The sequence below is a fragment of the Rhipicephalus sanguineus genome, chromosome 11 (genome assembly GCF_013339695.2).
Source record: "Rhipicephalus sanguineus isolate Rsan-2018 chromosome 11, BIME_Rsan_1.4, whole genome shotgun sequence".
In the NCBI taxonomy this organism is placed as follows: Eukaryota; Metazoa; Arthropoda; class Arachnida; order Ixodida; family Ixodidae; genus Rhipicephalus; species Rhipicephalus sanguineus.
Window position 1 is genome coordinate 11,805,341 of NC_051186.1, and position 24,634 is coordinate 11,829,974.

General features: G+C 46.5%; 1 protein-coding gene across 1 annotated transcript; it reads left to right on the forward strand.

Annotated features, from left to right (window-relative positions):
- The first annotated feature begins 1,781 nt into the window (after positions 1 to 1,781).
- On the forward strand, positions 1,782 to 23,938 carry LOC119374866 (epoxide hydrolase 4). Its single transcript, XM_037645066.2, has 6 exons — positions 1,782 to 2,075; positions 11,147 to 11,274; positions 12,616 to 12,728; positions 14,448 to 14,616; positions 19,998 to 20,140; positions 23,769 to 23,938. The coding sequence occupies exons 1-6, from the start codon at positions 1,782 to 1,784 to the stop codon at positions 23,936 to 23,938; spliced, it is 1,017 nt and encodes a 338-aa protein (XP_037500994.2).
- Positions 23,939 to 24,634: the final 696 nt, after the last annotated feature.

The following is a 24,634-nucleotide window of genomic DNA, read 5'->3' on the forward strand; positions in this document are numbered from 1 at the left end:
TTTACGTGTTCCACTACAGATACGTCACTGTGTTGTTCTTGGGCAAAAAAAAGAGATTAATTATTTGATTGATTGATTGATTGATTGATTGATTGATTGATTGATTGATTGATTGATTGATTGACTGATTGCTTGATTGATTGTGCGGTTGACCTAGCCAGACCTAGCCTACCTATATGAAACCTATACCTAGCCGGACCTATATGAAAAATCCAGGAATGGATGCTTCGTCTACATTTCAGAAGCATATCCCGGAAGAAATCGGACATAACAAGTAGAATGAGTGGTAAATAATGATGTTACATGCACGAAATCGCCGAACGTTAAATGCAGTTGGCCTTTTCGGCGGCATATCGCGCCTTTGAGACCTTTTACTTATGTATACTTTTTTTAAAGGTCACGAAGGCTTACTTATTTCGCAGAGATTACGAATCAATGAATGAGAGTTCACCGGCATTTCTGAAGAGAATATTCATAACGGATGTATTTGTTCGTACTATTAGGTGGAAGTAAATGGAAGCTTTTTACGTTGTGTAATTTACGCATGTACAGTAGAACACCTCTCTAACGAAGCGTGTACCGTGACAATTCTTCGCTATACACGTCACTTCGCTGTTGACGTCGCGCGCTTTCGCTGTAGGGATTTTCGCTGTGGTGACGCTCTGAATACATAATAACTGTATAAGTACAGCCAGGCCAAATCCATGCTTCGTTATACAAGCTGTATTGTACTGGAAGCGCTCGGTGTAGCGGCGTTTAGCTGTATTTAAGTAACGAGATCCCTGGCGTTATACTATATCAGCAAGGAAATCATTTACAAGGTAACAAATATAAAGGAAATGTGCGAGTGACGGTGGTGGATAATAATACCTAGGGGCCGTAGTTTTATTCTTCGCCTGATTTTGAGTATCAGTAACTCGAAAGTTATGGGAGGTTTCCATATTATTAAGCTAGAATCTATGCGCTGCTGGTTGCTAAGGTGTGCGAACATTCGAAAATTTCGAATAAGAAATGGAATCATGTGCTATTCGTTTCGGTCTTTGAACGGATAGATATATAATGTTATTCGCGCGTAGGAATATTTCTGGAATTTTTACGGATATTTTAAAATGTTAGCTGCTCCCAATTGAACACAATGTTGGTGCAGTTGCACGACGTATTTTACCCCCATGGGCACATTCTAAGCATATAGCACGAGCGCTTACCTATTGCAGAAGGCTACCGCACTCGGTGAGTCAGCTTTAGCACTCATTCGCACTCTCTGAGAAGGGTTCTGTGCAGGCGAAGAAAATGTGGTTATTTGTTTCTGATGCTTTCTTTCTGCTTATGAAGCTACAATTCTGAATTCCGGGATGTGAACCTCTTTTTATATTATTTGTAAGAAATTCTGTTAAATATTCGAAAAGTGCGCGATATTTAATTGTGGTGGTGGTGGTTGTGATGTTGCAGCAGGCGAGGTTAGCCTGGCCTACATAACCGGCAATAGTTGCGTCTGAGCATCTCATGAAATGTAGCCTATGTAGGGGTTGGTCACTACGTGTTAACCAGCCTAGTGCTTCGCAGGAAGGCAATCAAAATTCGTCGCAGGCTCCTCGTCGCCGCGGGCCCTGCCGGACAACTACATCTTCAAATGGCCGGCGCCTTTGACAGCCCCTTTGCAGACGGCGGACCATCGCTGTTCTTTCCCGGTCAAACTGCGGGCAAAGACAAATATAAATGTTATTCCCTCGTGCTACTATTCGATTCACTCTCATATTTACCTCTTCACACTTTCCTATACTATGGGTCTGCTGCTGGATGCGCTAATAAGGATGCACGGTCGGCACAGAGACATGCTGTGGAGCTTGCTGAGGACTTGGTTCCTGGCGAGGACAGCGTGCAACGTCCTGCGGCCCGCCGTATGCGGAGTCCTGTCCCTGATATTCGGTGCTTACCACCTGGTGCGGATGTGCCTGCGCATCGCGACCGCGGTCTGCCTCAAGGGACACTCGGTGCTCGAGGTCAAGGAGAGGACGGAAGAGCCGGAGTGCCTCAGGGATCCTGCCCTGGGAACTCACGAGTTCGTCACTTTGAATGTACGTGATTTCACGCGTGACAAGATGCGTTACCCGCCACGCAGGATTTGTAATTGTCCAAAGCCTGCAGGGCGCCGTTTGAATCATCCACTGGAAAAGTGAGGCATTAAAGAAACCCGAAGGAAGGGAGGAAAGTACACAAACAACAAACATACAATAACGACTGTAGTTCTATAGAGCGTGGTGCAAGGATGATGCAGCGAAGCGAACTTCCAGCGCGCAGACGGAATTATGAGTGTTTCGAGACCTTATTTCTGCTATAATCACGGAAAAAAAAACACATTTCATTGTTTTATTTGTGCAAATTCTTTAAGTGGCCTATCGCCAAAATTATTAGATGAAATCGAAGAGGTATTGCGGCAATTATTTGAACTTGACCTGATCGCTAGCCAGTAGCCGGGGGGGGGGGGGAGGTTAGCCCCCCCCCCCCCTACCGAAATTTTGGTCAAGTAGGTGTTTTTACCAAAAATAAATAAAGCAGATAGATGTTTTTCTCAAATAGACAAGGTTTTCAGCAAGTGCCCTCCCCCCCCAGAAAAAAAAAAATCCTGCCAACGGGCCTGTTGCTACCTATAGCTTTCTACCGGTTAATAGAGAAAAACAGAGTTATGAAAATCGACGATGACGAGGGAAGGTACGATACCCTTGAAGGTACGATACCCCCCCCCCCCCCCCCTTGGCTACACCCCTGGTACGATGTGATTATGTGACGGGTATGCACGTTCTTAACAGCACCAAATACGACTTCCATATGCAGCTCGCTTTTTACCCCTCAGTGCGACATAAAAATCGATGAACAGGCAACGTCCTTCGAGCCTACGACCTTCTACGTTCAACGATTTTTCATCACTTCTGGTCTCTATCTGACCCTGAACATGCTTCTTGCTTACTTTTACCTATGCATGACAACATTGTACCCACTACGTTTGTGTAAGAGAATGCGCGCACTAATGTGTGCGTCCTTTGTAATGGGTGACATGCTTTAAACCAGCAGCAATTTCGCGCGGGATGCTTTTTCAAAGTTGCGATGCACCCACTACGTGTTCGTATGGGAATACACCCAGTAATGTGTCTGCCTTTAGTAATGGGTGGCCGGCTTTAAACCACCAACTTGTTATGCAATTCACATATGCTTTGACGCCCAATGGCAATGTGCGCTTGTACCATGTTTTACTGCGATATTACGTCTCGTACTGTGACGCCTGCACACAGGACGAGTACGTTTGTGAAGCATGAATGTTACTTTCCATGCAGTTCCAAGCATTGGCGTGGCTCTGTTGTAGAACACCGGCTTGCCACGCCGATGGCCTGGGTTCGACTCCACCTCAGTACATCATTATTTATTATTGCGATAGAAATTATATGGGCATAACTAAGAAGAAAAAAATTTGGCAGATCCCACGTACCATGGGAATCGATGTTATGCGAAGCATGCGCGGGATGGTGACTGGCGCATTTTTTCACATTGAGCGAAACGTTACGGAATGACGCTCGAGAAAAATGGAAGTGGTATACGCACACTCATGTGTTGAAGAGTCGCATATTATATAGCCATGGCAGAGACTTTGTCTGGGTGAGTTGGCGCGACATTTACAAAATATAACAGCACGAAGGACGGGACTGAAGACAAAAACAGCAGGACGAGTGCTGACTACCAACTGAGATTTATTTGACGAAAGTGCTTTCTTTATAGTGTCACATGTCACCAGGTTGATTCAGGTTTTGTATGATATAGCGTTCATGATAGTTCTATTACTGGTTTCGTGAGTGGTGGCGTGTTGTTGTTGGTGACATGTGACATTATAAAGAAAGCACTTTCGTCAAATAAATGTGAGTTGGTAGTCAGCACTCGTCCTGCGGTTTTTGTGTCCTCATTCCTGTCCTTCGTGCTGTTATATTTTGCAAATTATATAGCCAGTTGTTTACAGTTGCGTAACGATAGCAACAGCAACATGGGCGTTAGCAACACCAGACGCGGTAAGCTGATATGTAGTGATCATGTTCCTCAATACTGCATAGCGCGAATCCGAACAGGACAAAGGCGGAAGACAGATAAACAGGACATGCGTTACTCTCAACTAAGTTTCATTAAGGAAAGTTTCCCTAGCTATATAGTACGCAGCCGAGAGACATGCGCAGGCGCATTGCACGCACGTTACAGTCACAGTTGCAGTTGTTACAGTTGTTATGTTTATACTTGTACGTAATGACGGAGAACGCACGCACGTTTCATGAACCCGTGTGCATGTGTAGAACGGGTTCATGACAGTTCTTGAACAAGGCCATCATCACTGTGATCAGGGGCACCAGCCTGGACCGGACTTGTTAATCGGATCCGTTCGTCAACGCGCCTATGAGAAGACTAAGTGTAGTGAAGTGCGATGTATATTGCAGCTGGTGAAGTCCTGGTTGGCTCTTACGATGAAGTAGAGTCACTGGAAAATCAGAGTACCGCAAAGGTAGCCTGCACGCGGGCAACATTGGGCGGCGGCGGCCATTTCCCTTCCGGACCGTCCGGCGCGTCGCTAGCGTGTGTTGAGAAGTGACCGATCTTTTCGCCTCGGTGCCGTGTTACGCTCAGCGGAACGGCATTATGTGCGTGTGTGTTTTTTAAGTGAATATTAGAAGTGATTTCGAGTCATCGATAGTTATGGATCGACTGCGCGGTTAGCGTTGTAACTAATGAAACGTGCGACGAATGCTGCCATGTGCTCGCGACTTCGCTTCATGGCTTCATCGGTTTCTTTTCGTGTCATGCCCGGGTGTGTTCGCTAGGTCGGAGCTGAAAAACATAGTTGCATTAGCGCAGTGACATTGTGTGAGATGCCATTTATTTCGACATTTGGTGAATCTTGCCTGTTTGCGCTAGCTTTGCAGTTGGTGTTCGGGTTCACTGCACTCGAGAACGTTGTCGAACAACATCGAGAACATTCAACATTGCGTCCTTCGACTGATCGCTGACACATACCTTGCTTGCGCACCATGCTTGCTGTTCAACTTGTTTTTATGTGTAATGGAAGTTGTGTGTGTACGGTAATTGGAAGTTGTGCGCGACGTATTTATGTCCTGATTTGGAACGCCAGCAGCCAAACGCATGGGCGAATCGGCGTGCGGTAGGTAAGGTGCGTCTTGCGATACGTAGAAAATAGGCCAGCGAAAATTATTGACATCACTACTTAATTGTATTATTTACTATTTCTTTTCTCCTTAATATTCTCAACTTCGCAGTGCATTTGCAAATATTTGCTGCGTTCCGACAGTATTTTTGCGTTGCCAGCGCATAAACAGCTGGGGTTCGGTTTCTGCATTGCTGCACCTTTTTTTTTTTTTTTTTCATAATGCACTCTTATTAGAATTTCATCGGCACGGTGCTTTATGTTCTTTTGATCAGAAATAGTACATCCGGGAAAATTTTTAAGCTTCTGCAACACAGTACGTATATAGACATATATAAGGCTCGCATAAAATCGACTCCTGCAATGCGTGCGATCTGTTTTTTTTTCTTTGCTGTGGCTATTTTCACCCACTAAACAGTATTTTAGTAGTACGCTCGGCGCAATGCAGCATTAGCAACATTTTTTGGGCAACTAATTTAAAAATGCGATTAATAACATGGCCTTATACCAAGTTTATCAACAGAGCTCCACGCTTCTGTTTTGCGCAATGGCAAATGATCATGCCACAATTGCCTTCAAGGTATACCAGTAAACAGTTATTATTTTAATAATCTTCAATTTCACTCTCGTGCGTGACACGCTTATAACTCGAATAGCATACGTAATCTGTTCAACAGATCGAGATATAAACAGCCGAGCAAATAGAAAGGTATTTATTGTTTTCAATATCGCTGACCATAGCGAACGAAAAGGTGAAGCATCCTGTCGCATAAGATCTTTTCCAGCAAAGTTTGTGTAGTTAACTGTAGAAAGGTGTGTTCGAGAGGGCGAATTCATTCCGAACAACTATATGCAGCCACGTAGAACGGCGCTCTTTGACATTAATTTTTCCCACACAGCATGCTAAAATTAACGAGATTCTCAGAGTAGCTCACCGGTAACGTTCGATTGCTGGTGAGCTACTCTCTGGAATCTGCATGCAGTGGCGTAGCCACGGGGTGGGACACCGGGGCCCGTGCCCCCCCCCCCCCCCCAATTTTTTCCCGTGGCATACGTAGCACGAAATGCCACTCGACCACCTCTGCCTGCCATGCCCCACTTCAGATCTAGGAGGTGCCCCCCCCCCTCCCGAAAAAATTTCTTACGCTCCTGTCTGCAAGGCGCGTTTAAAAATGCGACAAAGTACTTGTAGGGACCGTGGTACTGCTAAATGTCCGGCCACGCGCTGCACTGAACGCGCCTGCACGCAAAGCGCTTGGAAGGGATATGGCGGCGAGAGCTCACGTGATGCAAGTAAGCCAATCGCGTCGGCGGCGGCGCGCGGAAAACAGATGCGATACTCTGAAATTTTTCCAGTGACTCTACGATGAAATGATCAATGATGCCCCCTGTCGTGGACGTGGCAGCGAGGCCTTTTGATGTCCTCTCCACATTCAATCCGTGTTTCACGCAGTATAACGACCAAGCGTTGTTGGGTCTTGATAAATCAATGTTGAAGCCACCGGTAATGATAAAGTGTCCTGGGTCTCTCAGCAGATTTATTGTAGGAAGTATAGACGCCAGTTTTTGCGTAATCCACGTGGTGCGTGTTGCGGACCACGTGGAGTGGACGGTCTTCCAGGAGTGTTCTGTGTTCAGTTTCCTCACATTACTTACGCCTGCCGCGGTGGTTTAGCGGTTAAGGTGCTTGGCTGCTGACCCGAAGGTCGCGGGTTCGATTCCAGCCGCGGCGGTCGCATTTCGATGCAGGCGAAATGCTAGATGCCCGTGTTCTGTGCAATCTTGGTACACGTTAAAGAATACCCGATGGTCAAATTTTCTGGAGACCTTTCGGTACGGCAAATCTCATATCATATCGTGGTTTCCGGACATGAAGGACATGAACCCAACAATTACTATTATTATCACTTTCCTTACGTGCCAATGTGTGTGTTCGCGGTTACTAGTTTGGTTGAAACTCTGTATCACCTGTGGCACATACCCGCATAAAAATAACTGGTTTACGGGTATGCGCCACACGTGACTGAGAGAAAGGGTTTCATGACGTACGCGACAGGTATTTTTCAGTTAATCATGTCATGACCAGTTAGTCGTGTTCGTCATACATTGATGCCCTGCTAGGCCAATTTTGGTATATTACAAATTATACAGACGACCAGGAGAGCGCCCAGACGTAGGCGGCTAGATAGATAGATAGATAGATAGAAACGGCCAAAGTGTCTGAGGTTCGCTAAGAAATGCTTCGCATTTAAAAGTTTTGAAGCATTCGACCGGGGATTCGAACCAATGAACCCTCGCTCCGCAGCGCGCTGCGTTAGACAACGCAACCACGCGCCACGCATGCGCCGGCGTAGTAACGGAGAGCTATTTACATACACCGTTTACCGCTGGCGTACGCAGATCTGGGAGGAGCTTGAGCGTGTTTTCTGTCATGCAACGCTCCTACACATTCTTTCAATTTGAAAACTGCCCTTGAGACGCGCACGAAAAAATGGCCCCTTTCTGTACCAACTCGTGATGTGGAACGAAAAAAAAAGGGAACACCGGGCGCACCTTGCGTCAGACGCCACCGTGTGGCAGGAGACGCAGAGGGGTCACTCCACGCGCCGCAGTTTAAAAGAAAAAAATAAATACGTGAGAGCGTGGGGCTCTGCATCGTCGACACTTGCAGCGCGTTGCTCAAACACAAATACGTCACAACTGTGACAGTTGTTCTTTGTGCTCCAGCGGTGCGCTGCATGTATCGAGCTGCTTGTCGTTCTTCGTGTGACGTTTAAATTTCTTGCTATCGCATTCATTTGCTTCGCCTTTGCGGCGAAACTGAGTTTTTATTTGCATCCACGGTGATTTTTCGGTCGCGGACAATGATGATATTTCGCTCACAACCAACGACGCCGACACCGGAATTTCTGCTACCCAGGCTCTTTGACGCTATCGTGCTAAAACTGTTAAGAAGATAGCAATTAATTTACTGCCTTCTTCAAGAGAGAGGGACTGAGGTGGAAAACAAATGAAGCACTTCGCGTGCGAAAGGAAAGTTCGATCTTCAATGAGCTAACGCCTATATGAATCGCCTACCAGAGGCGTGAGATGGGAGTTTGCGAAGAACACATAGGTATTATTTAGAGGAACTTACACGACATTCGACGTTACTTTTCGATGGAGGAGAAAATGTATGAGGCCCGTGCACTTAGATTTAGGTGCCCGTTAAAGAAGCCCAGGTGGTCGAAATTTCCGGAGCCCTCCATTACGGCATTCCCCATAACCATATCGTGGTTTTGGGACGTTAAACCCCAGATATTATTATTATTATTATTGTTATTAATATTATTATTATTATTATTATTATTATTATTATTATTATTATTATTATTATTATTATTATTATTATTATGGCATTTCACATTACAAATAAAATATATACACAAACGCGAATATTATCTAAACGAGAGCCATATTGAAAACAGATTAGACTAGCCTGCACTGGAGGCGCAATTCTAACGAGGAAGCGGGCTGAGGGCACCTATGTAGTCCTGGCGTTTGCTGTTTTTTCAAGGTTTGCAAATTTTCTCTTTCTTTCTTCCTGTATTTCTTTCTTCTTATCTCTTCTCTCTGCTTTTCTGTGTCTTTTTTTCTTCTCTGTTTGTATCTATTTATGTATTTATCCCTATTTCACTATTTCTTTCTCTTTCTTGCTCTTTTTATCTTTCTTCATATTTAATCCATTTCTTTCTCTCTCTCTCTCTCTTTATTTCTCGCTTACTTCGTCCTTCTTTCTCTCTCTATCTCTCTCTCACTCTATTTGTTTCTCCCTCTTTGATTCCCTTTCTTTCTCTTTCTGCACTTCTTTCTCTTTATTTCTCTCTTTCTCATTCTTTCTATGCTATGCTTTACTCTCTCCCCCCTCCTCCTTCTCCTCTTCCTCACCATCGTATCTTTCCTCCTCACGTCCACTTTCCTCTGCCACCCCCCTTGCTACACTATAGTATACAAGGCTATGCTATGCTCTGCTAGCGCGCCTGGATAGCCGAATGGATATGACGCTCGCCTTCTGATCGATGATACACGGGTTCCAATCCCGCCTCCTGAGGCATTTTTTTCGGCAAAAATTTTTCTCTTTGTCATTATTTATGACTCTTTCTTTCTTTATCTCTCTCTCTCTCTGTACTCGTTCTCTCATCCATCAGGGTTATTAGAGACCACGCCGCAGAAATCGGCGCACGTGTTCCGGGAGGTCAGCAGAAGAGGCAGGAGATGAAGAAGAGGATGTAGAGAATGCGTGCCGGTTCATGGTGATGATAATTTCTGTTTCCGACAGACAAATTACGGTGAGCTTAAACGGCCTCGCTGTTAAAACAAAAGCACTGAACTGTTTCATGAAACGTACGGCTTAGTCCACGTATGAATTTACGTTGGGTATACGAGAAGAGACGATAGTCGGAGAGGCTGATATGAAGTTGAGAGTCCGGACGACTCTGATACGCGCGTCCTTTCTTTAACACGCAAGTGTTTTATGCCGGGGTCCACCACGGCTACACTGACGTATTTCCGCCACGGATATGACTTTGTAAAATGTACACTAACAGATGGCAAAGAAAAAAAAAACTAGAAGAAAAAAACCCGCATTTCCCCGAAGGGGAGTATGAGGAAGTGCGAAGCACGGGGTGATGCTATAAGGGGGCGCGCGCGACTAAACTGCAGAGCCGAGCGAAGGAGACGGCAGCGAGAGAGCACGCGCCAGCCGACCCACGGAGGTCTGGCCGTTTTTAAGTGCAAAGCACTTTTACTGATGATGATGATCTGTCTTCTGAACTCGTTCCAAAGAACCCGCAACGCGTTCAACTTGTTGGCGGCGTTGCGCACGCCCGAGATGGGGCTCAGGTTGTTGTCGAACCACAGTCGATCGCACACCGCGCAGCTATATCCGAAGCTGCAGTCCAGGAAGTCTCGCTTGAAGCGCGCGTCCGGCCGATCGAATTCGAGGGCCCGCGCTCGCTCACGCATCGCGCGTCCCCGCGCCAGATCGGCTTCGGGGTGCTCGGCTCGCTTCGCACGCTTTCGTTCGGCGTCTCGCCGCCGGCCTTCATCACCACAGGCAATGCGCGGGGCGCGCGCAGCCACGGAGCGGAGGGCGGAGCGCGCGCAGTCACGTGGGGCGTGACGTCGCTGCGCCGTTGCTACAGACGCTCCTCTCCGCTCCTCGCGCCGTTGCTATGGGACGGCGGATTCAGGGTCGCTTATAAAGTGCATTCGCACTTAAAAGTTCCGTTGCCGGGAGTCGAACCTATGACCCCTCGCTCCGCTGCGCGCAACCACTCGGCCACAGAGCGTGCGTTGTAAGGGATTAGTTACGGCAAGCTATTTATATACACCACTTACCGTTCGCGGTACTCGGAGCTCGGTGGCGTCAGCGTGTTCTTGTTATCACTGGCGAGATGGCGCGAAGAACGCGCAGGGCGCGCTTTAAAGGTCGTCGCCCCGCGCGTCGCGATGCGAGCGCGCTTCTGCAGGGGGTGTCTCCCGTGCGCGCGCGCGCTTCTCTCGTGATGTGGGCGGTTTGTACGTCTTGTCTTTTCGCCGCAAGTTACCGTTGACGTTACAGACAGCACGAAGGTCACTTCGCTCGCTGCAGCGGCCGCGTTTCCGAAAGGAGCGCGCTGCTCACACGCGAAGAGGTAACATTTGTGACAGTTGTTAGTTCGCGCTCGTCCTGTGTACGTTTTTTTCGTGCGTCCTTCCTGCTTTAGAGCGCGCTTCAAGGTTCGAGCTGCTTGCCGTTCTTCGCGTGACATTACAATTTGCTGCTATAGCATTCATTCCTTCGCCCTTGTGGCGAAACAATGCACAATAAACGCTAAACTACCCCTGCGAAGACATGTTTCTCTCTCGATTCCTATGAAAGGGGGATCAGCCATGTTATTTATTTATTGATTATTATTTTTTTTGCTTCAACAGGATGGTGTGACGTTGCACTATGTTTCTGCCGGAAGCCGAGACAAGCCCTTGGTTGTTATGCTCCACGGTTTCCCCGACATTTGGTACACGTGGCGCAAGCAGATACCCGAGCTCAAGAAAAACTACTGGTAACTATGTTTCCTCTGCATCAGAACGCTTCCTCTCTTCATGGTTATATCGTGCCGGGTCATATCACGCCCAACACTTTACGGTGAGACCCTTACGTCTGGTAAATAGGGTTTTCTTGCAAACTGCACGTAATTCGAGGGACACACGCATGCATGTTCCGTTTAGGGGAGGAAGGTGGCCACTACTTTCCGCTCTCTTCGAGCTACGGTATTTTTCATTTAACGTCAACACCGACTGATTCGCAGGGAACGGCAAATATGCGGAGTCGCGGTAGAATTGCGCCATCTCGTCCAGTTGGGAAGGGCCATTCAAATTGAAGAGAAACAGCGGAAACTTCAGTGACAATTTCTTATGGAAAAGTTTCACATATTGGCGGACAGTAAAACATTAAGGACTTCTAGAGGAAGGACTTGTGGAATTATTTGGCTTACTATTACTCATTAGCATAGGTGTGCGCACGGGGGGGGGTGCCCTAGTCACCTAAGAGGGGGCCATTAGTGCGCCGTAATTGGAAGAGACTGTTAATCAATGAATAATCTCGGGACATCTCCCAGGATTCGCGCATGCATACGGGACATAACCGCGACTCCGCGCGCGCGACCTGGGGTGATATACGGGTGAAATGCATCTTGTGGGCGCGTTCATTCAGGGCGTCAGTGTTCTTGAGTGACACGGCTGCAAGCTTGATACAAGCTGATCACCAGACGGTCAGTGAGTGCGACAGAATGCATAACAAGGGATGGTGGAAGGTGAAGTGGTGTGATGAAATTCAGAAATTTGCAAACATCAAATGGAAGCCTGTCGCCCATACTTGGCCGATAGGAGATCATTCGTAGATGCCTTCGTCATGCAGTGTACATTAAATTACATAAACAGGGCTGATACATCAACCCTAATGTAAACCTTGGCGTTATGAAATTCGTATTACTGAAGCAACGGTAGACAGCAATGAAATACGTTTGCAAAAAGAGCACATTTGGTGTCTGTAAGAGCTACTGCAACGCTATGTTTACTTAACCTCAATAGGATCGGTAACCTTCTGGCCGGGAAAAGCTTACTTTTGGCATTGTTAATTCTAATCTGAACAGGCTTCCAAGCCTTCGTTTGGTTTGATTGAAATAGCATCGTAATTGTTTTACACGTGCCCCCGGCTTCATCTCTTCGAAGACAAAGCGGCTGCGAAGATGCAAAGATTTCTGCTCGCTAATAATGTTGGGTTAATTTGCCTAATGGAACACTCGGCTTGCTCAATTAAGACAACGCTGCATTGAACACAGGCTTATGTATTTACTTAATTTGTGCTAGCATCCTTGATTGATTTATTGCTTTCTTGTCTGCAGGGTCGTCGCACCAGACATGCGAGGGTACGGACAGTCTTCGAAGCCATCCAATGTTAAGGAATACCAGATGCCCTACCTAGTAGAAGATCTCAGAGGCCTCATACATTCGTTGGGTAAGAAGCAAAAATGAAGATATGGATACTGTTGTAATTATTAGGGCGAAAGCCTTAACCGCCTCATCGAACGTGAAAAGGGACCGTCGGCGTGCGCGCGAGTGATGTAAAAAATCATCAACCCGTGAGGACGTCACAGGTCGGCAAAATTTGGGACGTTATCATGATGTCATCGCGCGACATATCCTCGCTTGGTCAAAGGTGCGCCGATTCCGTAGGCACTGAAAAACCACGTGAGATGAAGAAAGCTTCTAATGCCACTGATCTCGGAGGTAGTGCAAATTAACATTGGGTGTAGAATGCTTTCGGGGAGAGGGGACATTTTATTCAACACACTCCCTGCCATTCCGACCTTCTCCACTGTCCTGGCCCTTGCGGGAGACAATTTCGTGACTGTGGCTGTTAGCTGAGGTGAGTTTGAGTGTGTTAGGAGAATGGAAGTGTTTTTGACCGCAAAAAGCTTTGCGTCTGCTGGCTTTTGGCCATGCAGGTCTGCTGTGCAGGCGACAGACAGCGTTCGCCTTTTAAAATAGTGTTTCGCGTTTGCCGTTTGCGTCTTGCGCTTGCGCTTTTTTGCTTATTTAAATTATTATCCAATTTTGCCGAGTATTTCTGCTATCGGGCCCGTAACGGAGCGTCTCAGGAACATAAAAGCACCATTACTTTGACATGGCCAAAAATCGCCGGAGTTGGCCTTTAAGGGAACGCAAGTGTTTTCCACCGCAAAAAGCTTTGCGTCTGCTGGATTTTGGTCATGCAGGAGGTTGGCCTTTTAAATAGTGTTTCGCGCGGTGCCGTTTGCGCCTTGTACGTGCAGCGCTATCGCAACCAGGAAGACACGATAAGGTGAATATAAATTAGAAGCGGAAACAGCCAATGGCATCCGGTACACAAATTCTTCATCAACATTATTCGAAAAAGTTTAGTCGTAATTTCGGTGGTAATCATAAGCTCTTTGATTATAACCTGCCTTCATGAGTCATGACTATATCACATTTTGAATACGCCGTAATGAACTGATGGAGCCATAGAGGACGTTAATTGTAGTTTTCAACTGCAGTGCAGCAATTATAATATAAAGTGAAATGAATGAATGTGATCAACGTAATAACAACTTTCCGTCTTTAGGGACTAAACCCACAACCTCGGATCAGATGTCCGATGCTCTACCAATTGCGCTGTGTCGTCGGTCGTTCCTTCGTCCACTTCATTGTGCATGCATGTGCGTGTAATCCTGCCCAGGGTTGCCAGGTTTTGCTACTTTGAGCCACTACTTCCTTTAGGTCGGTTTGCGGCAGAAAAAAAAAACGTCTTCGCTACATGGCTACTTTTTGCCTAGTTTTTTGTTCCCTCGATTTGAAACATATTATCAATATCTTGTGAGCTCGCAGCCGCTGGCGTTGAGTATGCGGTGTCGAAACATGGCGACTAAGGTGCGTTTCCAGCTCCCGAGATTGAATTTGGCGGCTTGTATGACCCAAAAGAAAAGACTTTTGGAAACGCGGCTGGGACTCGGAGGACGACTGTTGTATGGTGGCTCATTTTGCAGACCACCTACTGCTGAATGCGACTTCAAGCTAGTTGTAAATAGAAGTGTACAGGACAAAGGAGAGCTCTTCGAATCTAGAATGCTCTGAACTCCACGCGCTATATTGCTCACTATAGCATAGTATAGTTCACGTTATTGCTGACGTAGTACATTTAACGCACTTTCTGCAGAGAGGAAGAAGGTGATTCTAATTGGCCACGACTGGGGCGCCATCGTTTCGTGGTGCTTCGCCAACAAGTATCCAGATGTGGTCGACAAGCTGGTCGCCATCAACGGAGGCCACCCGGACGCCCTGAGACAGCTTCTCAAGACAAGCCCCGCGCAGATGTTCAAGTCGGGGTGAGGCAAATTGAACGATCGAAAGGGCGCAGCTTTGTCGTTATCCATACGGCTACATCGTACTCGTCAATATAATGTTTCTTTAAGAATATAATAACGATGCAATAATATAACATAGCATAATATAATAATAATGTAATGTTCAATATAATAATGTGTTTATGATGACGCGTGTTTTGAACTCCCCAGGACTAGGTGGTCCCGAATTTCTGGATTTTCGTATATCATTCGACAAAGTACCGCGCAAGCAGATTTTAGTGTAAGGAAGGAAGGAAACAGAAAAAGGAGAAGGCAGGGAGGTTAACCAGAAACACTTCCGGTTGGCTACCCTACACTGGGGGATAGGGGAAGGGGAATAGAAAGACGAGAAATAGAGAGGAGGGAAGAGAAAAAAAGAGAGAGAGAAGATATGCAGTGCATTCATTACAGCGTGCGGGATTGCACCACAAGTCAGAGGCGTTCGCATAGCCCGAACTAATGAGATTACCAGTATTATGAAATTGATTAAGGCAGTACTTGACGAACAGAAATCAATATGCTGATGTTAACGGCTTCCCATCAGACACCCTGACGGTAACGTATGGAGTCGTTTACACGAGTGCCCTCATACGACAATTTAAACTCTGTTCTATTATGATTTTGTTGCTGTGGAGAGATTGAGGTATATAGCATCTCGGTTATTCCGTTCCTCTTTGTTTTGCAACAAAAATATGAAATATAAAAAAGGAGTGAAAGAAAAGTATTCAAGTTCTCTTGCGTAACAATGATTTGTAAAGCGTGATTACACACGATACGAGAATAAGATGAGTGTAGGACTGAATGTGTTAATACAACAACCTTAAACAGCCCCCAAACCACCTCGGATAATTTTCGAACATTTCAAGTGTACGCGCGCATCGAGTTCAGAATGCCGTCGCCAAACAATGCCAAACGCGGCAGCTCTACAAGCCGTGGGCATGCCACAAATTGCACGAAACGCGTAAGGGAATTTCCTTTCTGTCTAGCCTAGCACGTCACCCGTGGGTTGATATTACAGTAAAGACTCGGTGATTCGAATCTCGCGGGGTTACCAAAAATATTCGTATCATCCGAAATTCGTATCACCAGAAAACATGAAAAATCAATATGCGACAAAAGAAAGTTGGCATACGCTTTGATTTAGTGTTTTTCAGGGCTGCACCGACGTCACGAACAGCTCTGAATGATTGCCAGTAAAGTTTTTAGACGTCAGCGATCATACCTGTACTCGTAGATATACAGTGCATGTGCGCGTGTGTAATTAATGAACCAGATGTGTTGTGCCCCGTGATCGCTAGAAGCCTCTTCCTAATCTTACTACGCTTTTCTGCATGACACCAGAGTACTGCGGCGAAAGTGATTTACGAAGCGCTTTTTTCCCACGATAGATAGAGGCCAAGCTCCTTCGCCAAGACCCTCCGCTTCGTCTCTTGGGGTCTTCGCCCACCTTTATTGGGACTTCATGACTGACCCGCAGCCCGAGTTTGTCTTGTTTCATAGAACGTCTGATTGCGGGGACATGGCTTGCATCGACGTGGCAAGCACATGTTGACACAGTACAAAGACGCTGCTGCCTCGAGCACAGGAGCACGAGTCAACGCGTCGGAAAAGAAAAAGCGCGACGTCAACGTCATCTGTAACCGTCATCTGTAAGGCGCCTAAAGGCCTCCAAGATTCGCGTGCACTATCTCGGAGGCAACGACGCACCGTTGATGGTCGCGCTGCGCGCATGCCCGCAGCCGCGTGTGACTGCCGGGCAGGGGTGTAGCCAAGGGGGGGTTGGGGGGGGTTCAACCCCCCCCCCCCCGAAATTTTTCAGTTTTGCTTGCGTATATAGGCACGTACACATACAAACGCACGCACGAACATACATAAAGTACGGTTGAACACCCCCCCCCCCCCCCCCGAAAAAAATTTCTGGCTACGCCCCTGCTGCCGGGTCTTCCCCGACAGCGCAGGCAGCACCTGTTCGTACCTGTGCGCTAGCGTACGTTCGTATCAAACGTCGCAGGGTCCACATCGGTTCGCAACAACCGTACTCCAATACACTGCAGGATAATGGGCCTCGGCCGGGACCACCGTGGCCGGGACCACCGTGGCCGGGACCACCGTGGCCGGGACCACCGTGGCCGGGACCACAGAAAAATTCGTATCACCCCGAAATTCGTACGAGCCGTGATCGTATCACCGAGATTTTACTGTATTGTGCAAATAATAATTGTTTATAAATATATTAAACTATTATTATTATCACATGTTCTCTTCTCCGGGCCTTTCGGTAATCCCCAGCGTTGGCGATGACGTAAACATTCGCGTCTGGTCATCCACAAAACAGGACCTGTTTGCCTGCTCTCGGGTACGCGCGCTCGCCGCTCTTCCTCCTCGCACGGTGAGGAGAAGCACTCGGCCAGGAGGAGAGACGAGCCGACGAACGGAGCGTAGAAAGGGAAAGAGGGAAACAATCGAGGGCCTCTCTTGGATCATCGAACGCGTGCAACTCCGCTATTACGGCACCGTTTCGAAAAATTATCGCGACTACATGTATTTTGAAAATACGTGCACAACCGAAGCACCACAGCTAAATTTCGGCCTCTGTGCTGCTTATAGGGACGGGACCCTTTAAGATTTAGGACAGCGCAAGAACACCATAGGGAACAGAAGAGAGAACAGAGCGCCTTTTAAGATGGGGAGGCAAAACATTGCGGTAATTTCATATATACAAAGAATGTCGCACCAAATGAAAGAAAAAAGAAGTCCCGCAGCGTCTAAATCTAAAAATTGTTTTCTCAGCCCCAGCAAAAGTAGGCAATATGTAAAAAAAAAAATGACTGTCTCCACAGTCAGACATAAATTAAGAAGTCCAAAGAGGTCCCAGACGACCAAAGAGTGGCAGCCCATCGCTTCTGCGACCCAAGAAATAGTCCCGCTGTGCACTCGGCAATGCTCTCCGATGGAGGGTTCACCGGCCGCCCGGCGCACGACGTCAGTCTAGAGTGCGCTCTCATTGGTGCAGGCTCGTGTGCCTCCGGCTTTGAGGAGGAAATGCCGAGGAATCCTAAAGTTGTGTGCGGCTATAGACCCAAACAAGGGTGCCTTCCTTACAAAAGCGCTAATAATGAAGTATATCAGATACCTCTATCCTTAGGAAAACGTAACATTGGTGAGATAGATCACTGCGCAAACGATAGGTTGGAAGAACACTTGTGCAATGCTCTACGTGTGACAACACTGGCCGCCAATTGCCAATGGTGAGCCAACAATAGCCAACATCACCTAACACTGCACTTCACCAGCGAGTGCTAGACAATGCTTGTAGTACGCGGGACCACGGAAAGGGGTATCTTGCAGTTCACGAAGTGCACTGCACATTTCAGCACGTTATTCCAGGATGATTAAGCAGAACTCGAGCGTCGACAATAGTGCCGGTCCGCCGGCTCTAGCTTTACACTCGTAAAAAAAAAAAGGCCGTAGGACCAGCTATTTCGGGACAGTAACTGTTTGTCACATATGTTACTACCCTGTTAGTAACTGCACGCAGTAACGTCAAGGGTAGTAAGCATTCTTATGCTTGCCGCTACTAACGGCACATTAGTCACTGTTACTACCCTAGCCGTCAACAGATATATAGATTACCTTCATGAAGAACGTTGATTGATACGTTAGGTTTAATAGCGCGTTGTTGTTCCGGCTAAACACTGTTGGTCTACTTTTTATTTACTCTGCCAACTCCCTCACGATACATTTTACACTGAATCCCGTTGTGCCTACAGTAAGGTTGCTAGTATCACACTTTCGTATTCGATAGTATTTTCTAAGGCATTTTCTCAAAGACCCCGCGTAATATTCATTCATTCTTACATTCAGCATTCGTGTAAAGGAGAAGGCTCGCGAGATAAAAAAAAAAACTAGCAGGGGACCCTCCTCAAAATACCAAGCAATGACTGCAAAGTGAACACGTTTAACGTGACAAGCAAATATAGAACAAAACAGATCCTTTAGAAGAATGGATCGTTGGGCGAGTTGGTACGTAACAATGAAAAGAAGCGCGAAAAACGAGGAACCAGTGTGGAAAGCGCTCGTGTTCCCGCCGTCCTCTCTGTGTTCTCATTATTTTGCGCTTTTTAACAGCGATGCGGTCTTAGTCGAGGTTTCCACGTCCGATGATGGCGTAGCGCTGGTCACGTGACCTCGCAGGGTGGCGAGAGTGGGACTCGGTAAGAAGGGGAAGGGCAGCACTGCGCCAAGATGGGCGAGGGTGAGGCTCGATGGAAAGGATGAACAAATTAGAGGCGCGCCAAGAGGGGGAGTGTCGAGGCTCAGTGGAGAGTGTGAACCAGTGAGCGGTGCCCCAAAAGTGGGTGAGGGTGAGCCTGACAAAGGAGGGCATCTGCTTCGCTGTTTTGACGGTGTTCGCGAAGTGCAGCTGGCCGCATCTTTGTTCATTAAAACAAATCTCTACGTTATATAAAGTGCGAGAGTATGGTACCAACTCGGAAAGCCTTAATGAATGCCTCGGTCCCGGTCGACTTCAACTGCCAAAAAAATGAAAAAAAGGAATCACAGTTTCGCTTAACGGCGAAGCAATAAATGAGATAGCAACAAATTGGCATGTTATACAAAGTAATGCTAGCAGCTAGCTCTTTTGAATCTGATCTCGCGTAACTTAACAAAACGCTGATTTAAGTGACTACGACCGCTGAAGAGACCGAAGTCGTTTTCGTGTTGTCAGTTCTCTAAACGCGAAGTAAGCGTTGAGACCACAGCAAGTTTACGAGCCGTCTCATGATGCCTGTAGAGATAGCGCCCGCGCTCTTCGAGCAGCGCAGCCCCCCCCTCCCTCGGCGTCCCTTCATGCTCCTTACAAAAGACGGGCGGAGTGTTTCTTTGCTTGATGAGCAATCGACGGCAGGCTTCGCACGCGAAGTGATGTTATCACATGCGCCCTCCGTGCGACGGAGACGGCCGGTTCGCTTCATCTCCGCTTGAGCGCCGCGTTCGTCGTCAGCACTCGAATAACACGTTTCGAGCTAGTTGGTTGTTCATACCGAGGCGAAAACAGCGCGTAGAGCCCCTCTGTCTGTGCCTTTTCTTGTGTCTGTTCGTACTCGTCTCTGCGCGCTGTTTTCGCCTGGGTCAGCACTCGCACACTTTTACTCGCGGATGGAACATACGACGCGCGGGGGAACGTTATCAATTTGGACATTACACAGAAAGTGACGGGGACGGCGAGGAAAGTGACGGGAACGGCGAAAACCCGTCGAGAGTGCCCATATGACTGCTTTGATAAAACGATGCTTTGAGACACTCAATCTTAGTTACTGAATACAAAGTATAATTCAGTGATGCATACGTTTCGTTCGCAGATACGTGATCGCCTTCCAGTGTCCCAGATACCAGAATTATTGGCTCACGTGGACGACTTTCGCGCAAATGACGCGCGTGCACACACACTGTGACGATTTACAGGAAGTCACCTCCGTGCTGCAGTACGCGTTCTCGAAACCAGGTATGTATATCGCGTTAGAAATGGCGAATATATGCCACGCAGTGTGGTAATCTAGAATTTTTTGTATTTCAGCTTGTTAGTAAGGCTTACTTCAAGAACAGCGCGAACAAACGTACAAGAAAGACAGGCCGGCCTGACACTGTGCGGTGCTCTAATATTAGGCGAAGCATTTGCGGCGCAATGCTAGCGGATCGTCAAGACGTGTGGCCTGCACCGTGGACGGTCATGCCATGAGGCGTGGCCCGAAATTGTGTTCGGAAGAGGGGTTGGTGGGAGGGGTTGTTCAAACCAACATTAATGAATGTTTGTGCATGTGTTTGTGTTCATATACACATGCAAATATCAAAATTGCCGGGGGGGGGGGATGTTAGACCCCACCCCGCCACCCCCACGGAAGGTGGCAACCCTATGCCGAGGGGTAGGGTTGCCACCTTACCTATTAGAAAAAAACCAGCTCTTCAAGGAGGGAGGGGGGTTAATATACAGGCAGTTTAGTATGGCCGAAAAAAAAATACACCCATGCTCGCTCCTTTCTCACTGCAATGTGTATTGTAACATGTTTTGCCCGTCCAGAATCAACTAATGTGCATGTACGAAAGAAAAAAAAGAAACAGAGCTAACCAGCTATCCTGTCGCCATCAAAATAAATGCCGGCCAATGGGGCGTATATAGCCCCAGCAATTATTATTATTACATGTCGTTCACAAGCCAGAGCAGCTCTCGTTCTCAGGTGAGAGGTCCAGCTTTCGTAGAGACACCGACGATTTTCGCAGCTTCGAAGGCGCAGAATTTACGCTCATGATGCAAGCACGTAACCACTGATGGATTATTCTTCGCTCAATTGAATGACCGGTATAAACCTAGAGGGATCAATAACTTCGTCTTTTCTGTGGGCACTGGTCGAAAAATTGCGTGAGAGTTTTCGCGACTGACGAAAAATATGCAGTATCTTTCGAAGGTTGCTGATTTACGCTTAGTAAATGCGAAATAAAAAAAAAAATAAAATATTCGCGATGTTAGAATAAATATTCTAACAGAACACAACTTGGTTTCCAGTAACCAGCATGGTTTCCTTCGTGGTCGTTCATGTGAAACACAACTATTTGAATTGGTGACTGACCTTACACGAAGCCATTCATGCTGGATTAAAAATTGATGCTATATTCATTGATTTTGCGAAAGCATTGACAAGGTTCCGCACATCCGCTTAATAATGAAATTAACGAATCTTAACTATAAACAGCAAAATCGTAAAATGGATAAATAATTTTCCTAACCAACCGTAGCCAATCAGTCTGTGAATGGGCACACATCTTCACTTTCGCGTTGTAAAGTCTGTGTGTTCCACAGGGATCGGTCCTGGGACCAATTTTGTTTCTCATTTACATCCAACGACATTGGGACATACCTTATCATCTACAATCAGGTTATTTGCAGACGACTGAATCATCTACAGACGAATTGATAGCATCCAAGATAATAAGTCAGTACAGTCGGATCTCGATAAACTCGCATATTGGTGTCACCAGTGGCAATGCAAATTGAACGCTTCTAAAACCTAAGATCATGACCTTCACAAGAGCACCTAAATCAGTACTAAGCCTTTACGAAATTCAATGTGTCCCCATTGAAAAAATATCCACATTTAAATATCTCGGAGTTAATTTATCTTCTGATTAACTTGGAACGAGCACAATAATATCATAACAGTAAGGACAGCCAAAACACTTGGCTTCATTAGATGAAACCTATACTTGGCGAACTCTTCCACCAAATTGTTAGCATACACCACACTTGTCCGTTCAAAGATAGAATATGCAAAGATATCATCTGGAACCCACATAAATCATATCTGATCGATCAATTAGAATCAATACAAAATAAAGCGGCAATATTTATCACCAAGAAATATATAGATAGCATTACAGACATCAAACACTCACTTTCAGTACCCTCTCTTCAAAAAACGCAGAACTCTAGCACTGTTATCACATTTTCACAGACTTTATCATAGTCAATCCCGAGTTCCGTGAAGCTCACATTAAAACACCTCATAATATTTCCCAGCGTTTTGATCACGCTTTCAAAGGTACAGCCTTTCTTTGCAGCGCACTAATACGTATCAACATTCACCATTACTTCTAGCCATACATCACTGGAACGCACACTACCGAGGGACATAGCGTCGATCATTGATCATGACGCTTTTGTTAATTACTTTTTTTAAGAAGATTTTTTGAATGTATGACTAGCCATAAATGTGGGTATGTGCACGTATGTATAATACAATGTTCTTTCCTTTTTCTTTTCATTGTACAAATCGATTTTTCAGCTCAATTTTATGTATTTTATTTTTCAGTATAAAATTGCAATGTTCGTTTTATCTCTCCGTTCTCTTTTGCATCCGTGATTTTGTGACTTTGTCTTAACAATTTTATTTATATGTTACCAATCTTCTTGCACCCGGCCTTGTTAATAGTAGTATGTTTTATGTTGTTTACTATATTCAGTGTATATTACCAATGGTCTTATTTGCAAGTTTGTTCATATAACTGTCTCAAACCCCCTATGTAATGCCCGATTGGGCCTTTAGGGTAATATGAAGAAAAAAAAAATACGATGGCCAGAAAACCAGCCAATGACGGCTGGTCTTAGATGCGGACAGGTAACCGGCCCGCAGTCTAAAAAAAACCAGCCGGGCTGTTGGCAACCCTACAAGTGCATCATACTGTGATCGCCTTCGCTCTGAAGTGTCGAAGCACACGTTCTTCAAGCAAGGCGTATTGAGTCAAAATATGCGTGATAGACTAACTTGACAGTCATCAAATATTGTGTACCGCCTGTGCAAGTGCAGCACTGATTGACCGAACCCGTGGATAACTTCTGCATGGAGCATGTTGCAAGAGAGGTAGTGGATTGTGAAGTTTTAGAAACCGGAGGACCATGGAGCTAGGAAGACCGCAAATAGTTTGTCCATAGTATAGATGAAACAAGTTATAGAACGTGTTACGTAGCTGTGTTTTTGAATTGAAGCATGGTTTTTAAGCGCCGCACGATAGAGTAAAAGAGAGGCTAAAGGCCAAAGGCTCTCACCGAGCAGAAGTGGCTTTGTGTCGAAATAGTGTATTTTAACAGTGGAGTTTAAGTGACACGCTATGAGATGAATCATGTGATCATGGTCGCAACATCAAATGAAGATACAGCGATGGCCTTCCGCTGTTCTACGCATTTGGACATTTGTGCGCCTCTATTCAACGAGAGCTAGGAGTATATCCTAACAGGTGCACACGGTCATTACAGCCGACCAGCAACATCCTTGATACTGTATATGTCACATGGTATGTGATTGTGATTCAGGTTGTGATTAAAAGACAAGAGTTGTTCGACGCTCTTGATTTTTTCGCCCGCTTATTTCACAGCGGGATTGTCTATACTCCGTTCATATATCAGTGCAATGCTGTAGAAGCTAGCACATTTGTTCAGAGTCGTTTCTGTATACAGGAGATTTGTATGGAAGAGCAAACTCCCCTTCGAAAAATGGTGCCAGTACCCGTTAAGGATTAAGGCATCATTACGAGAGTATAGCCGTATAGTGACGAGATGTCGCGTGTGTTTGGTGAATGCGCAGGCGCCATGACAGCGGCAGTCAACTACTACCGTGCCGCCTACTCCAAGGAGCGGCGGCTCAGCAACGCTCAGTACCGCCGACTCGACGTGCCCACGCTCCTACTGTGGGGATACCCGAGATCCGTACCTGACACCACAAGTGGCCGAGCTGAGCCGGCACCACTCGTCTAAGGCGACCGTCCAAGTTCTTGCAAGAATGTGGACATTGGCCTCACCAGGAAAACGCACCGGTCGTCAACGAGGCCCTCGAAGCGTTCTTGGCCGCCGGTGCCCCTTCTGACGCGGCCAGGAGAGCTGGACTGAAGCGTTGTCGGTCATCGCTGTGACGCGAATAGTCTGAATAGCACTAACGGGCCTTCATAGGCTAGGAGTGCTTTTGTCTGGGCAAGTTGGTAGCGACATTTGCGAAGTTAACCAGCACGAAAGACGAAACAAAAGACACATGTACAAACAGGACCAGTGCTTCATAGATTAGTTGGTAAATAAATGGGAATAAAACATCGCTGAAAGCGAGATAGGCGAAACAAAAAAATTGGGGTAGCTACGCACTAGTGGTGCGAGGACTGTGGAAACGGCGAAGCGAGAGGCTTTTCCCGCCTCATTTCCTTTCACCTCACCTTCTCATCTCTCCTCTCACCTTCACTTCCCTTTCCAGCCTCCTTGCCATACTATGCTATACATGGCTATGATTATGCTTTCTTTCCTTCTCCTTCTCTTTCTATCTCTTGCTTTCTCCATCTGTCTATTTCTTTCTCTATCTATGTATCTGTCTCTCTCTCTCTCTCTCTCTCGGTTTCTCTCTTTCTTTCTTTTCTCTCTTTCTTTTTCTCGTTCTATCTCCCATAGCAACGCAGCCGTATGGTTCCC

Coding starts and splice junctions, on each gene's coding strand:
- LOC119374866 (XM_037645066.2), top strand. CDS start 1,782: ATGGGTCTGCTGCTGGATGCGCTAATAAGGATGCACGGTCGGCACAGA. Junction 11,275..12,615: donor GAGCTCAAGAAAAACTACTG/GTAACTATGTTT, acceptor TCTTGTCTGCAG/GGTCGTCGCACCAGACATGC. Junction 12,729..14,447: donor AGGCCTCATACATTCGTTGG/GTAAGAAGCAAA, acceptor CACTTTCTGCAG/AGAGGAAGAAGGTGATTCTA.